General features: G+C 40.1%; 3 protein-coding genes across 7 annotated transcripts in view; 1 reads left to right on the top strand and 2 right to left on the bottom strand.

Moving 5' to 3' along the window:
- Window positions 1–3143, bottom strand: part of LOC118424152 (ribonuclease Oy-like) — a 4279-nt gene extending 1136 nt beyond the window's left edge. Inside the window, exons 1-3 of the mRNA XM_035832679.1 lie at window positions 2761–3143; window positions 1021–1310; window positions 351–447 (exon numbers count right to left, since the gene is read on the bottom strand). Coding sequence (XP_035688572.1) covers window positions 351–447; window positions 1021–1310; window positions 2761–3000 — 627 coding nt within the window. The 5' untranslated portion in view covers window positions 3001–3143. The remainder of the gene's footprint in view (window positions 1–350; window positions 448–1020; window positions 1311–2760) is intronic.
- Window positions 3144–3227: 84 nt separating this feature from the next.
- LOC118424151 (metallo-beta-lactamase domain-containing protein 2-like) overlaps window positions 3228–14351 on the top strand; it is a 15897-nt gene continuing 4773 nt past the window's right edge. The window contains exons 1-6 of one of the 5 annotated variants that reach the window (XM_035832678.1): window positions 3297–3313; window positions 3441–3512; window positions 3934–4067; window positions 4557–4767; window positions 5187–5347; window positions 6003–6150. In XM_035832678.1, the coding sequence (XP_035688571.1) occupies window positions 4011–4067; window positions 4557–4767; window positions 5187–5347; window positions 6003–6150 (577 nt within the window). In that variant the 5' untranslated portion in view covers window positions 3297–3313; window positions 3441–3512; window positions 3934–4010. Of the gene's footprint in view, window positions 3514–3933; window positions 4068–4556; window positions 4768–5186; window positions 5348–6002; window positions 6151–14351 lie in introns of all 5 variants that reach the window. The other 4 variants (XM_035832675.1, XM_035832674.1, XM_035832677.1 and 1 more) reach the window with 4 other exon arrangements.
- The window catches only part of LOC118424150 (tubulin alpha-1A chain-like), a 3221-nt gene continuing 2611 nt past the window's right edge, over window positions 13742–14351 (bottom strand). The window contains exon 4 of the mRNA XM_035832673.1: window positions 13742–14336. Within this exon, the coding sequence (XP_035688566.1) occupies window positions 13909–14336 (428 nt within the window). The 3' untranslated portion in view covers window positions 13742–13908. The remainder of the gene's footprint in view (window positions 14337–14351) is intronic.

Here is a 14351-nt window from a genome sequence, read left to right as displayed (position 1 = left end):
AAAGAAATGATAATGGTAAGCATTGCAAATCTAAAGAATTTTGGCTCAAACATGGACATTAGTATGCAGACTACCATATAGCCACTTCATGCAGTAGCATTTACCGAGGGGACATATGTTGGCACCAGACTGCATGCAAGTCTATCACTATCTGCCAGGGTGTGCGATAACATGCAGAAAAGGTTGGACAGCTTTTTCCACTCCCTAACCCAACTTAACCACATTTTCCTCTGTATGGACTGGATCATTCTTTCTACCTTGTAACCCAACTTGAACACTATTCACAGAACTGTTAAAGATCTGTCAATCATTACCACTTACATACACACAGACAAGTAATAACTCCTGACCTGTGAGATGTATTGTTTCTTTGCCTTCTTGTCATAGTAACACTGCATGACGAACGACATGTTGTTCACATTCTTCCTGATGGCTCCCTCAACATCTCTGCGGATAACAAGAGTGGTTATGAAACTTTTGATAAGTTTTATTCACCATCACAGTTGTGCGCCATTCCAGACAGAATGTTTGCTTTGCTAGTTTCTCATTCATCATCCATAGACACATCGAATCATCCTGTGCATGTATATGAATCAAATATGAAGATTCAGAGTCTAAAATACAAGTAGTTTGTGGACAAACACACATTAGAATATTTTACACAGTGTTCAGAGTGATAACTAAAAGCATTAAGGTTTTAATGTTCTATGCTAAAACGTTTCACATTTCACAAACTGAATATACTAATAGAGCTGTATTATAAATGTTGAACATTCTAAATGGGTTGGATTCTTTCGATAACTGATGCGCTGGCCCTTTACCAACTTGGCCCATGGCTAATAAAACCAACCTGAAATCAACTCAGCCCAATACCTAACCCTAACACTAGCCAAGTTGATCAGGGTGTTGGGCTGAGACAACTGGGCAGAGTTGGTAACAGGCTTAGTTGTCCTCATTACAATTTTCTTTCACTCAAACTAACATTTGTACCACTTATTCCTCACATATACTTCATCTTACTTGTAAGCATACGCCTTGTCGGCAGATGGGGTGATGTTATTAGTGGCTAGCATCTCCGTGATGTTGTACTTGGCGTTGAGCCTGAGTCCCGTGGCAAAGTAGTTGTGTTCCCCATGTAGAGCAGGTAGTGGGGCCGCACACGTCCCGTGTTTGGTCCACTCGTGGTCCCACAGGTTGTTGGTCTTCAGCAGGTTGGGCCAGTACAGACTTAGCTGCGGCATCAGGTCGTGGATCACACTTTCATTGAAGTGCCACGTGTTGTTACAGAAGTTGGGTGCCTCTTTTTTTGTCTGTAAAACAGAGTTAATTACTATATGGTGAGAAGTGTACAAAGACAGAATTCTCTGGATAGTTTCAGAGAACACTTGCATATAGATGTGCAAAAGTTAGGTGTGATGAGTCGTTCAGTGTAATATAACCAGCTGCTGCCGCGCCGCGTGCCTGCGAAGCTGGTGTGTTACGCCGAAAGGCGGTTATACCGGCTATATAGATACAGATACAGACATGTACATTTTTATTTGGTGTATGGTTAGCTGATGCAACACCACAAGGAAAAACGTATCTTGTAATACATAAGTGTTGGTGGAAAACAACACTTATGTACATGTATTACAAGTAAGATACATCTTTCCTTGCTAGTGTATGGTAGTACATATCTGTGGTCACCGTGACATATCTGTGGTCAACATGGTTTTAATTTTATGAGCAGTCTGTATGTCTTGCATAACTTGCATTGGTCTGAGTGTAGTTCCATTTTCGCTTCACCATTTTGTTTGAAATCCACACCAGCAACACCACAAAAAAAAGAGCGGCTAGATTTGCTTCAAATGTCCCGAACTGTCCAAATTCTCAGTCAAGCGCCAATAAACTAGTCTCGGACCTGGGTTGGGATACACTCAAAAATAGAAGAACAGCCAACAGACTTACCATCCTCCAGAAATCTAGACAAAATCTCCTAGCCCTACCGGTGGATTACTACTTGCAGCCGAACCCAAGACAATCTAGACATAATCACCCAAAGTCATACAAACCCATTAAGACTAATAAAGACTGTCTCAAACATTCATATTTCCCAAGAACCACTATCGATTGGAATACTCTACCATATTCAACCACCCTTCAAGCTAATCCCGTTAAGTTTAAGAAAGAGGTGTTGCAACACCTGAGGAACGCCCAATAAACAGCAGCACTACACCCTGGATGGTTTGCCCCAACACAAATTAGGGGTGTTATCCAGTACAAGAACAAGAACAAACCCTGTCACATCACTTCCTGGGTGTAATGTCCCGTGGGAGACTTTTACAGTATTGAATACTATAGATGAAACAGTAGATAGACTGGTTCAACCAGAAACATAAAATGGAACGAGCACCTCATTTTCTTGCCTAACACTTAACTAGATTTCCACAAACTAATCAACTTACAGTAAAACAACCATGGGCATCTTTATGCAGTCAGCGCTAGAGTTATATTGTGATTTGCCAATAAATAATGAAGATACAAAAGATAATCAATTGTTCTAGATAATGTTACAAATTATCATTGAAACAATGGATACCATTACAAATCAAACACAACGAGTCTAAAACCATTTTCGTGAAGTTCTACCTAAGAAGTAACGTTAAATGTAACTTCCTTATTCACAAAGTTGACATTTATATCTTTATCCATCCATCCATTCATTCTAGTCTAACTTCCTGGTTCATATTAAATTCCATTCATTCCCTTTGTTATTCCTACCTGGGAAGGCCAGACACCGTGGATTGTCCATCCTGTCACATTCTTCGGTATAGAAACCTCTGGTCCAGTCTGCATTCTGAAGGCCTCCGGCCACTGTTGGGTGAACACCATGAAATCAAAGTGGTCATCTTTGGACCCTACCGTTCCATTATTCGACGTGAAGTTGTCGCCTTGTTTCTGCTTGGCGTAAACAAGCAAAGCAACGCAAAACACAAACAGCGGTGCTAGATAGTTCTTCATGTCGTCTCTGAACAAGGAAAGCCTGAAAAATAAAGACTAAAAGCAGGAAGAGTGCCGCAAAAACCCAAAAGTTTCAGGAGGTGAGTTTTGTTTCCTCCTCTCTGTTTTGTAGAAGAGCATCACATGATCCCTGAACTTTGAACCTTATGATTGTGACCGAACATGACCTTTTCGTAAGTGTCGTAATAATGTCTTTATTTCACAACAAAAGCATATGGTATCACGTGTAGCAACCATTGTTGCTTTACACAATTTTAGACGTGTATAATACGCTACGAAAGTAGTGTGGTGTTGAATAAGACAGTGTAATATGGTACAATCTTTGGTGGAATTTCTGATATTAGTTGCCGCAAAACGTGTTGGAAAACATAACCTTACTTCCGGGTTAGCAGACGACACTCCGTCGCAAAAAGTAAACAGCTTAATCTTTGTTTTGCCAGGTTATCTGTGGCACGTGCGAGCTATTCACGTCCCTGTGTTGATAACAAGACAATGCAGTTTTATACTTTCAGGTAAGTGCTTCAAGAATTGTCAAGAAATTTGTCTCAGAGGTAAAAACTGACGACGATGATGAAAAACTCCCTTTGTGATTTTTTTTTCGCTCAAAAGAAGGTTTTAATACTAATCTCGAGCCCCTTGCTCTAAACAAGGACATAATTATCAGTAGCCATAAGAACATAACATGGTTTTCTGCAAGACAGGTCCTCTTTATCATAACAGGTTATAAACGTTATGTTTTATTTTGTTGAAGAGGTTCATTGTCACGTATGAGTAAGTTGATAGAATTAAGAATTAGTCTAATAACTTATGCTTTATTTGTTTGCAATATTTTGTATTGCATAACAGCCATTAATTGAGAACAAATAAAACACCAAACGTCACAAACAATATCATCAATGTTGTATTAACATGTAAGTTTGCTGATTTTATCAGCTTGAATTATTGAAGGAGAAGATGACAGCCTTCTCCTAAGTGCAGAGTCCATCCCTTCCCAGTGTTCCAGAGAACTGATGAGGAGGGACCTGGTAACCATGGCAACAGATGACCAGTGGTTTTCTGCAAGACAGGTATTCTTATTAACTATGGTTGAATTTGAGTGAGTGAGTTTGTACTGTCTCCTTTCAATTGCATGTGCTTGTTAGCCTGGGTACCATCCTTCATAGCAACCACTGGCTTTCACTTGTTATCTGTGGTTAGCAAGCAAAATGATTGAGCCAGTGATTACTACAGAGGATGGCACCCAGGCTATCTGCTTAAATATTGGCCCATGTTTGCTTGTAGCTTGAAAACATAGGCCATTAACTATTTTAGGAATACCAAAAAGAATTTCAAATGCCAAGGCTAGTATTCTGATACAAACATACATGAAGGTTACAACCCCAACCCTAAATCTGATATTGGAATGTCAAAATGTTAGGATGTACAAACATAGGGGCGTCAGAAGATAGTTGTGTTAGAACACAGGGCTGTCCCCTACATAAAACCATTGTTGCATATTACTGTGACCAGATCTGGTTGTTGAACGACATTTCTATTCGTTCCCTCCCATCTGATAGGTAGCGGAGGGAGTACATCTTGTACGTGAGAGGTTCTACCATTCTGGTAACCAGGCCAACATCTGGGTGGTGCAGGGTACAGAACAGGACGTTGTCGTGGATACGGGACTGGGTATACAGAACCTGCGGGGGTTTCTGGAAGAACAGGAACTGATCGGGAACAAACCAACCCTTGCAGTGGCCACACATGTCCACTTTGATCATTCAGGAGGTCAGAAACTGCTTCAACTAATGTTAGAGTATGTTTTATGTAGATGGATAGGTAGTATTCCTTGCAGACTTTTTCAATTGATATTTTATAAACTGATCTTTCTACAATATGAAGGGATGAGTTCAGTTTATCTAGTCCACAGTTTGTTAAAAATTTCAAGCTATTATTTCAGTGACTGTGTAATGGTACATATTCATGAAATGCATTTTTTATGTAGATGTATGTCGTAAAAATATCTAGTTGGATAAATGTGACTTAAAAGTCATGTTGTGAACATACAAATAATGTGATATCAAAGTCAAGCCTTGTGAAAAGTATGATACAGCAAACATACAAGAAATGGCACAGTTCTTGGAATATTTATGCATAGGGGATATCAGTTTTGGACCCAATCATTGACACTACCTGTTTTCCTTCAGGCCTGTATCAGTTTCCAGAAGTTGCCATCCATAAGAATGAAGTTGAAGCATTGGAGAATGGCAACAACTATGAGACTGTCACATTTGTGTCGGACTCTGAGATTGTCCCACCTCCAACCAGAAAATGGAAAGCAAGTAACTACAGAGTCAGAGCTACAAAGGTAGTCATCAGTATTCATAATTTTGGATATAAAGATGTGGGTATTAAATGTTAGAAATCAATTCTCTGGTCGTATCTTTACATTCATAATGGTAAATTGAATATATTATCCCTATTCAGAAATCTAATGATACAGGGATACGTCATTGTGTTACAGTAATTAATGAAATCTCTGTTTACACCCTGCTAGTGTTTCTATATGTACAACCAAAACTGTGGAGACTATGGTGTGGTTTATTTTTCCGTTGCCAGTTAATTCTGAATTCTTTTTTAAACTTGTTTTAGGCTTTTTCATTAGGCTTTCTCAATTATGCTGTTTTCTTTATGTTTAGCTGGAAGATATTAAGAAAACAGCATGAAATAGAAGGCTGATAAAAAAAAAACACAAACCTCTGCTTGAAGAGTAAGAATGGGCTAAAAAGCACCTGCCTTACAATTACTTATCATTTGGTGCATGTATATCATGAAGATCTATTTTGCACACTATCTTCAGTTTTGCCCCCCAAATCCTACATTGAATACCTTTGAAGACCATGAATTGTCAAGGACTAAATATCACTCAACTTCATCAGTAACCTTGCTCTAGAAAAGCCCCCTTTGCTCTGCCAAGTTGCATCAAATCTCATGAAAGAGAATTTTTTGTCTCTTCTTATAAGGTAACCCGAGTACTGGAGGAAGGTGATGTTATCAACCTGGGAGACAGGAGGCTACAGGTGTTACATGTACCTGGGCACTCACGTGGATCTATTGTCCTCCATGACCAGGTGAACAGACAACTGTTCAGTGGAGACACTGTATACATGGGTGAGTAATACTACAGTTCATGTCTCCGTGGCCGAGCGGTAATGCAACCCCGCTGCTTGGCTTCTCTGGATCTATTCCATGATTCCATGGATCCGTGGGCCTGAATTCGATTCCAGGGTCAGTTTATAGTACAGGAGCCAAGTCTCAAAAGAGGCCTAGAAATGTGATTTCGTTGCACCCACTTTACAGAAAAGGTTTGACCTAATTTTGTGGTAGAGGGGTCTTTGTTCCATCACCTAGCATGATTTTTATGCTCAAATTGTGGTATCACTTTTTTGCTAGATAAGCATAAAGGTAGAAGACTTATTCTGCACAGGTGAAAAAATTCAATTTTCCAATGGGGAGGGGCAAAAATCTAAACATCAATGTTTTTCCATCAAAATTGGTAGGCTGGTACAACTTTTCATGGAAAATACAGAAATTGTCATTTTTTCCGAAATTTTGCCTTTGCCCAAAAGTTATGGGTCTTAAAAAGTTCGATTTTTAAGCATTTTTTAAAGTAAAAAACGAACTGTTTACGTTGCAAAACCAGTCAATTAGTCGTGTTCCCTATGGGGCCTTGCCTGATGAGTTAGACCTACCGTACGAATCATATCCTGCATATCACACTTTAAATCATCAAAATCCGTCAATGAGATCCGGAGATATGAATGTGTGAATGTTGACACATCTGCCATATTATATTGCCAATATCGTCGCTAAGGCCGTTGCTAAGGCCGTTGCTAAGGAGGTTTTGGATCATACTCCACAGCAAAACTGCTACGCAGAACAAACTTTTCTGATGTATTTTGCTCTGGTTATCTCAGTAGAAGTGTAAGGAGAAGTGTTGTTATGTTTAGTGTTTAACAGATGCAGGAATATTGTTTTTTTAATGTCATTTCTTTCAGAAGCATTAGCAAAACTGTTGCTAAGGCCGTTGCTAAGGGGTATCAGTCATGTTTCAAGCAAAGTACAGCAGCTGAGAGTCAGGATTTCTGACACATTCTGCTCATGTCATCTCGTAAACCATGCATAACTTAAAATTCTTTAATTGTTTGGTTGATTGGTTGGAAATATTAACTTGGGCTCTGCATGGGGTATATAAGGATACTTGAAAAGGAATTATAATATGCTGATTTTACACATATTTATTGTTGCTCCCTAATGTCACTAAGTGGGTACCTTATTAAACCACTGCATATATCTACCACTACGTCAAACACAATGGAAAAGGCTCTGCATGGGGGTTATCAGGACACCAGAAATGTGATAACACAGGGAAAAGGAATACAAAACTACTAGTATGTCATATACAATGTATTGCAAAGTCTCTGACAAACATCTATATTAGAATGGAACAGTATATCATAGGATCTGCAAAATACACCAATACACAAGGATTAGTAAATACTTTTAAAACAAATATTTAGAAAAAGAAGTTCATTTATTTTTTCTACAATATGCAGGATCTGATGTTAAACTTTAACTGCAATTTCTTGTCAAGCATAAAACTTGACATATTAGTTACAAAAACTCTCCCATTACAAAGGGCTCGAAATATCACCTGCATATGCAGGTCAGTGCAGGTAAAATGAAAGCTGTGCACTTATTCCTGATGTCTACGTGCACCTAACCTGCATGTACTGGCTTTATATACACATGTTTCATGATGTGGACTTTTACTGGCTGCATTGTACTGTTACTACCTATGAAGTATAGAAAGAAATAATGGCAATGGTTTCTGAACAGATTTTAGTATGATCAATACTTCCTAAATGATGAGAGGTGCGGGTAAAATCTGTCTGGTGCAGGTAATTTCCAACTGTTACCTGCATCTGTGCAGGCATGCAGAAAAAAAGTATTTCGAACCCTGCATTACACTTTCATAAAAACAAAATTAAACCAGAAAAACCTTTAAATTTACAAATTACAAAAATCAATTTGCACATGTTCATGTGCCTATGATGGTGTTCGATGCTTGTATAAAATGAACTTTCCTGTAATGGAGCCTGTAAAGGGCAGATTAAAAATGGTTTATATGTGCTTTAGTTGATTTAGCTTTGAATGATTTGAGGTTTTGTCAGTTCGCTAAAATTTACGTCTTTTACATTGTAACATGACCGGTCTGCCCTTGACACCAGCATACACTGTATTTCATAGCACCAGGCAGTGCCACGTGCCATCCTGTTCTATTGCCTCCATACCAGTGGCCACATATTCTGTACTTTCATGCTGTCTATGTGCTGTTGAAACCCTTACAAAGTGGAACTTGTAATCTGCTTGGTTGTGTCCCACTTGCTGGGCTGGAGCAACAGCTTCCCATCAGCTCCCATTTTTGTCTTGCAAGCTCTTTGTTGTTTTACCTCTTTGTGTCACGGTTATTCTACAGCCCTTTATGCCTCTTCAGCGGTGAAGACGACATCGTTTCATGGCACACCATCTTATATCTTCATTGATACTATCTTGCAGTTGCAAATGACATTGCCTGCCTGCGGGGCTGAGAAGTTAAAGCGCAGTAATGAAATGCCAGTTTTCTAACCGATTGCTGGCAGAGACAAAATCAGTAATTTCACAGTGATAACACTCTGTATTGCCCGGTCTCAAAAATCCTTTTGTTACCTCCATGAAAAATAGGGGTATTGTTTTGATGTGTCTACGTTATTGTTTTCTGATACTTGTGGTCAGTATAACTTAAAAACCTCTGGATGGATTGTAATGATTCGGGAGGACAAAGGTTAAGATCGAGTATAGGTCCCCTGTTGTGTGAACTTGGCACTACAGCATACTTACGTTTTTTGTATCTATAATGTCCTGGACCCTTCTATGATCATGATAGTTTGGTGGCAGATAGCTCTAGAAAGACGTTGTGCAGGTTTAGGCCCCTAGCAGCTTGCTCTAGGAGCTGGGGCATTTTTGTAAAACATTTAATGATGAATTAAAACAAAGGAACAACAAATTTCCATGATATTCTGTAATACGCAGTCGGTTTAGACAGGAATGTCAACAATGACAGATCATGTTAATAAGGATATGATTTGTATAATTAATGAGGAAAATCTGTAATTCTAGCGAGTGTTTTACATAAGAGGACTTTCATACACGTAAAGTATAATTCATGGCAGTGAAACATTGAGAGTTTGAGACCTAACATTAACAAATACAAATGATACAAATAAGATTCTAATTCGCATAATGTGAAAATGCTATAATTTCATTGTGTCAAATGTTGGGGATAACAAGCTTGTTCCATGTGTAAGTTAGTTAAAAGTGCAAAATTTCATTTGAGGATTCGTGATAGAATGTAAACATTGAGTTTTTGCAAACGAAAGGACTTCTACCTTTGTTATGAACGGTTGGTTAATAGATAAGTTAAATAGATTATGGTGATTACAGCCTTATTCAAACAAATCAAATCAACAACGAAGCATAAAGAATAAATACCAAGGCTCTAAATATTTCCGATGGATGGATGAGGTCTCTGAACTCGTGTTAACGTTGGTGAAGGATTATTGGACTTCATGGTCAGAAGAACACTGCAGAATGACACAGACAGCTAGTGGGGTCGTGTGGCGCAATCAGCACTTTGTTCGATTCATAAGCCAGAGCTCGAGGTTCTGGGTTCAAATACTCCAATGTGCCACCGATCGTGTGCCCTTGGGCGACTTTGCTACCTAGCTTTGATTAGGGCTGTCCCTCATATAGGACGTTAAATGCAGGTCCCGTATATAAGGAGAGCTACACCTTGAGCACGTGAAAGAACCCACCACATTTATCGAAAGGAGTAGGGTTCCCAGTGTAAGTGGTCCAAAACCTACAGTCTTATGACCGCACCTGGTAAAATTGCTGTCTTATTGGGGTTACCTGAGTTAGCGCCAAATGGCAGTTGCTCCAGACCCTTGCGATTTAGTCCTGTCTATTGTAAGCTCCCCGCAAATCAGCTCCTGCGGTGGATGCGAAGAGTGTAGTCGGTCCACCCAATACCTGTCCTGATAGAAGTTGTTAAAAAAATTGCACAAAACTCTTCACATCATACTTGCCATCGTTTCCTGTGTGATTACTGCAGTCACGTGACAGCTCCTTCCGCGCTTTTCAAATAAGTCTGTCTCAAATAAGTCTGTCATCTGGACTTTAAGGGGAGGAATTTCATGGCCCAGTCCATGACAACCGGAGCCCATTGCTTATATATCTACCTGCTGCAAAGAAGACAAGATGGCAAGATCCTGATAAACTGCTCCTAACAAATTGGACTTCCAGCTGTAAATGGCTAAATATGATTGTTCGAAATCTAAGCATAGTCAACCCGAGTGTTCCTCTGTGTTTTGTACTTCAGAAAGACTACTGTCTATATCAGCACATCCTTCAGAGACAATCTCATGGCTATGGTTGTCTGTGAGTCAGTCCTTGACATTGCTTACTGCCGTTGCTATAAGCCCTTGGGCCACACACTGGTGCATACATGTATTAACACAGCGGGGGATGGTCTACTTTTTGTGTTAGTGTGTCTAATGCTGCCATACTCTTTCCTAAATGTTGCATGATAGGGAGAGAAGGCATTGTGTCCAACTTTTAAAGTACTTAGTATGACACTGTCAGGGATCACGCTCACAACCTACCAAGGTGGACAGTCAATTGGCTTCGCACCGGTAGTATACCTGGACTGGTCCTAATTTATCAAGCAATGTGCACAAACCTAGTTAAGATTTTCCTTTTGTCATTTACATTGGTCTTGCTTTGGGAACCATACGAGCCGCGCAGGCGTGGCCGCCCTTCGCTCACACTCAGGAAGCTACTGCTCGAGGACACGGGTCTGCAGGCCGGCGAACTCCGTTCAATCATGCTGGACAGGGACATGTGGAGACACTGGTGTCACCTCTCTGAGGATGAACTGAACTGAACTTCACATTAACTTTAATTGGTCTTTCTAAATGAATTGTTTACATGAAGTAGCTTTGTTCCCATGTAACTTGTAAATTAAGTATCATGATAAACCCCATACAAATCCGTAAATTTTGCAGATCCCATAAACTGTTCCATTCTAACATAGATGTTTGTCAGAGATTTTGTTTTGCATTACGTTGTATATGACATTGTTTTGTATTCCTTTTCCCTGTGTTATCACATTTCTGGTGTCCTGATAACCCCCATGCAGAGCCTTTTCCATTGTGTTTGACGTAGTGGTAGATATATGCAGTGGTTTAATAAGGTACCCACTTAGTGACATTAGGGAGCAACAATAAATATGTGTAAAATCAGCATATTATAATTCCTTTTCAAGTATCCTTATATACCCCATGCAGAGCCCAAGTTAATATTTCCAACCAATCAACCAAACAATTAAAGAATTTTAAGTTATGCATGGTTTACAAGATGACATGAGCAGAATGTGTCAGAAATCCTGACTCTCAGCTGCTGTACTTTGCTTGAAACATGACTGAATACCCCTTAGCAACGGCCTTAGCAACAGTTTTGCTAATGATTCTGAAAGAAATGACATTAAAAAAACAATATTCCTGCATCTGTTAAACACTAAACATAACAACACTTCTCCTTACACTTCTACTGAGATAACCAGAGCAAAATACATCAGAAAAGTTTGTTCTGCGTAGCAGTTTTGCTGTGGAGTATGATCCAAAACCTCCTTAGCAACGGCCTTAGCAACGGCCTTAGCGACGATATTGGCAATATAATATGGCAGATGTGTCAACATTCACACATTCATATCTCCGGATCTCATTGACGGATTTTGATGATTTAAAGTGTGATATGCAGGATATGATTCGTACGGTAGGTCTAACTCATCAGGCAAGGCCCCATAGGGAACACGACTAATTGACTGGTTTTGCAACGTAAACAGTTCGTTTTTTGCTTTAAAAAATGCTTAAAAATCGAACTTTTTAAGACCCATAACTTTTGGACAAAGGCAAAATTTCGGAAAAAATGACCATTTCTGTATTTTCCATGAAAAGTTGTACCAGCCTACCAATTTTGATGGAAAAACATTGATGTTTAGTTTTTTGCCCCTCCCCCTTGGAAAATTGAATTTTTTCACCTGTGCAAAATAAGTGTTCTACCTTTATGCTTATCTAGCAAAAAAGTGATACCACAATTTGAGCATAAAAATCATGCTAGGTGATGGAACAAAGACCCCTCTACCACAAAATTAGGTCAAACCTTTTCTGTAAAGTGGGTGCAACGAAATCAATTTTTTTAGGACCTGGCTCCTGTACTATTAGCTCGGATATGTTGTATAAGGATTGCATTCGTCTTTCAAAAAGGACATAATTGGGGTCCCTGTGTTGGAGGAGGTGCCTCGAGCATGTAAACAGCCTCATTACTCAGATTGGGTACCTACTTGCTGCAATTATACACCAAGGTGAATAAATACATCCATTTTATCATGCCCAGGGTGCGTGGTGGCGCTCAGAAATAAAAAAAGAATGTGCTTAGAACATACCAAAAACCAGTGTCCTTTTTTTAAAATACAAAGCTGCACTTTTATTGCCAGGGGTTTAGGGAGGCCCATGAAGTGGGGCAAACCAAACGAGAAAATGTTAACTATTGTTGATGTGATTGTGGATGTTTGAAAGTTACAACAATCAAGTACTGTATGTGGAATGAAACTTGCACTGTATCTGTGTCTGTTCTGCATGAGAAAATGGCGACAACCTCTTCAAGTGTTCTTGTTCCAGTGAGGCACACCTTGTTTCTTCCTTCTGACAATGATTTAAGGCACAACCATGTACCAATTTTATTTGTTGCTGGTCATTTTTTTCCCTGCAAATCTTGGACCAAGAAAAGCTACAGGTATGAACTGGCCCGAGTGATTTATTTTGGCAATTTTAGGCATGTCTCGTGTCGTTTTCCTTCCCTACCGTATTATTGTCAGATTGATTATTGGTCATTACATCAGTACCTAGCCTGACTAAAATCGCGCTCCTAGCGGCCGGCCCTAGTCATTAACCCCAGCCAGCAAGAGATTGTGTAAACACAGGCTACATCAGTACCCTTTACATCACATGGACACATCTTAATTCCAGCTAATAACCTTACATTTTGGTGATGGAACATTTGACATGAAAGTTACTGTAAATGCAGAAATTTTTGCAGTGGTTTAATGTTTTCGCGGTGGCCGCTTCACCGCGAACATTTTTCCATGGCAGTAAGAGACTACAGTGCATGGTTTTACCTCAAACCTAAAGCCCCCGCGAAGTCTTTTTATCCACTACTGCGAAATTACATGCATTTACAGTACACTGTGATAGCCATTTATGCTGTGATTGTTACCTGCAATAGGTGGATTAAACTATCTCTGATAAATTTTCCTTTGCTGCAAGACTTCAAGAGTTACCATTGCTCATTACTTGCATTAATGTTGTAAAGTACAGGAACATAATAACAGGTTATTCTTTTCTGTTCAAATTCTGGGGTGAATCAATATTCTTGCTAAGCTACACTGTGCATGTGCTCAGTGTTCATGATTCCCTTCTCTCAATAGATGAAAGTTGTCAAACTCTGTTATGATACACTGGGCAAGGCCATGACCAGTGTTCATCATTTAACTATTCTAAATACAAAATGTACCTGAAACAAGAAAGCTCTCGACAATGAAGAATTACGTCTCTTTTCTTTTTATTCCAACTTCATAAAACACTCAACAGAGTGCTCACAACAGTTTCCAACTTTTTTCCTTTTCAACAATTAATTTCAACAAAAGCAACATCACGCATGTTTCTTGTGTATGCGAGCGTTATTTTGCTGGTCCTGCAGGAGTCGAGGTGTCTAATACTCCTCACCCTCCTCCTCGCCCTCGCCTTCCACGGAGTCGACTCCGACCTCTTCGTAATCCTTCTCCAGGGCAGCCAGATCTTCACGGGCCTCGGAGAACTCTCCCTCCTCCATACCCTCACCGACGTACCAGTGCACGAAGGCACGCTTGGCGTACATCAGATCGAACTTGTGGTCAAGACGGGCCCAGGCCTCAGCGATGGCGGTGGTGTTGCTCAACATGCACACGGCACGCTGCACCTTGGCCAGGTCACCGCCGGGCACCACGGTGGGTGGCTGGTAGTTGATGCCGACCTTGAAACCGGTGGGGCACCAGTCGACGAACTGGATGGTACGCTTGGTCTTGATGGTGGCGATGGCAGCGTTGACATCCTTGGGCACGACATCTCCACGGTACAGCATACAGCAGGCCATGTACTGCCGTGACGGGGATGGTA

Source organism: Branchiostoma floridae, chromosome 10 (assembly GCF_000003815.2).
Source record: "Branchiostoma floridae strain S238N-H82 chromosome 10, Bfl_VNyyK, whole genome shotgun sequence".
In the NCBI taxonomy this organism is placed as follows: Eukaryota; Metazoa; Chordata; class Leptocardii; order Amphioxiformes; family Branchiostomatidae; genus Branchiostoma; species Branchiostoma floridae.
Note: the sequence above shows the minus strand (reverse complement) of the source record. Positions and strands in the feature narration are given on the sequence as shown.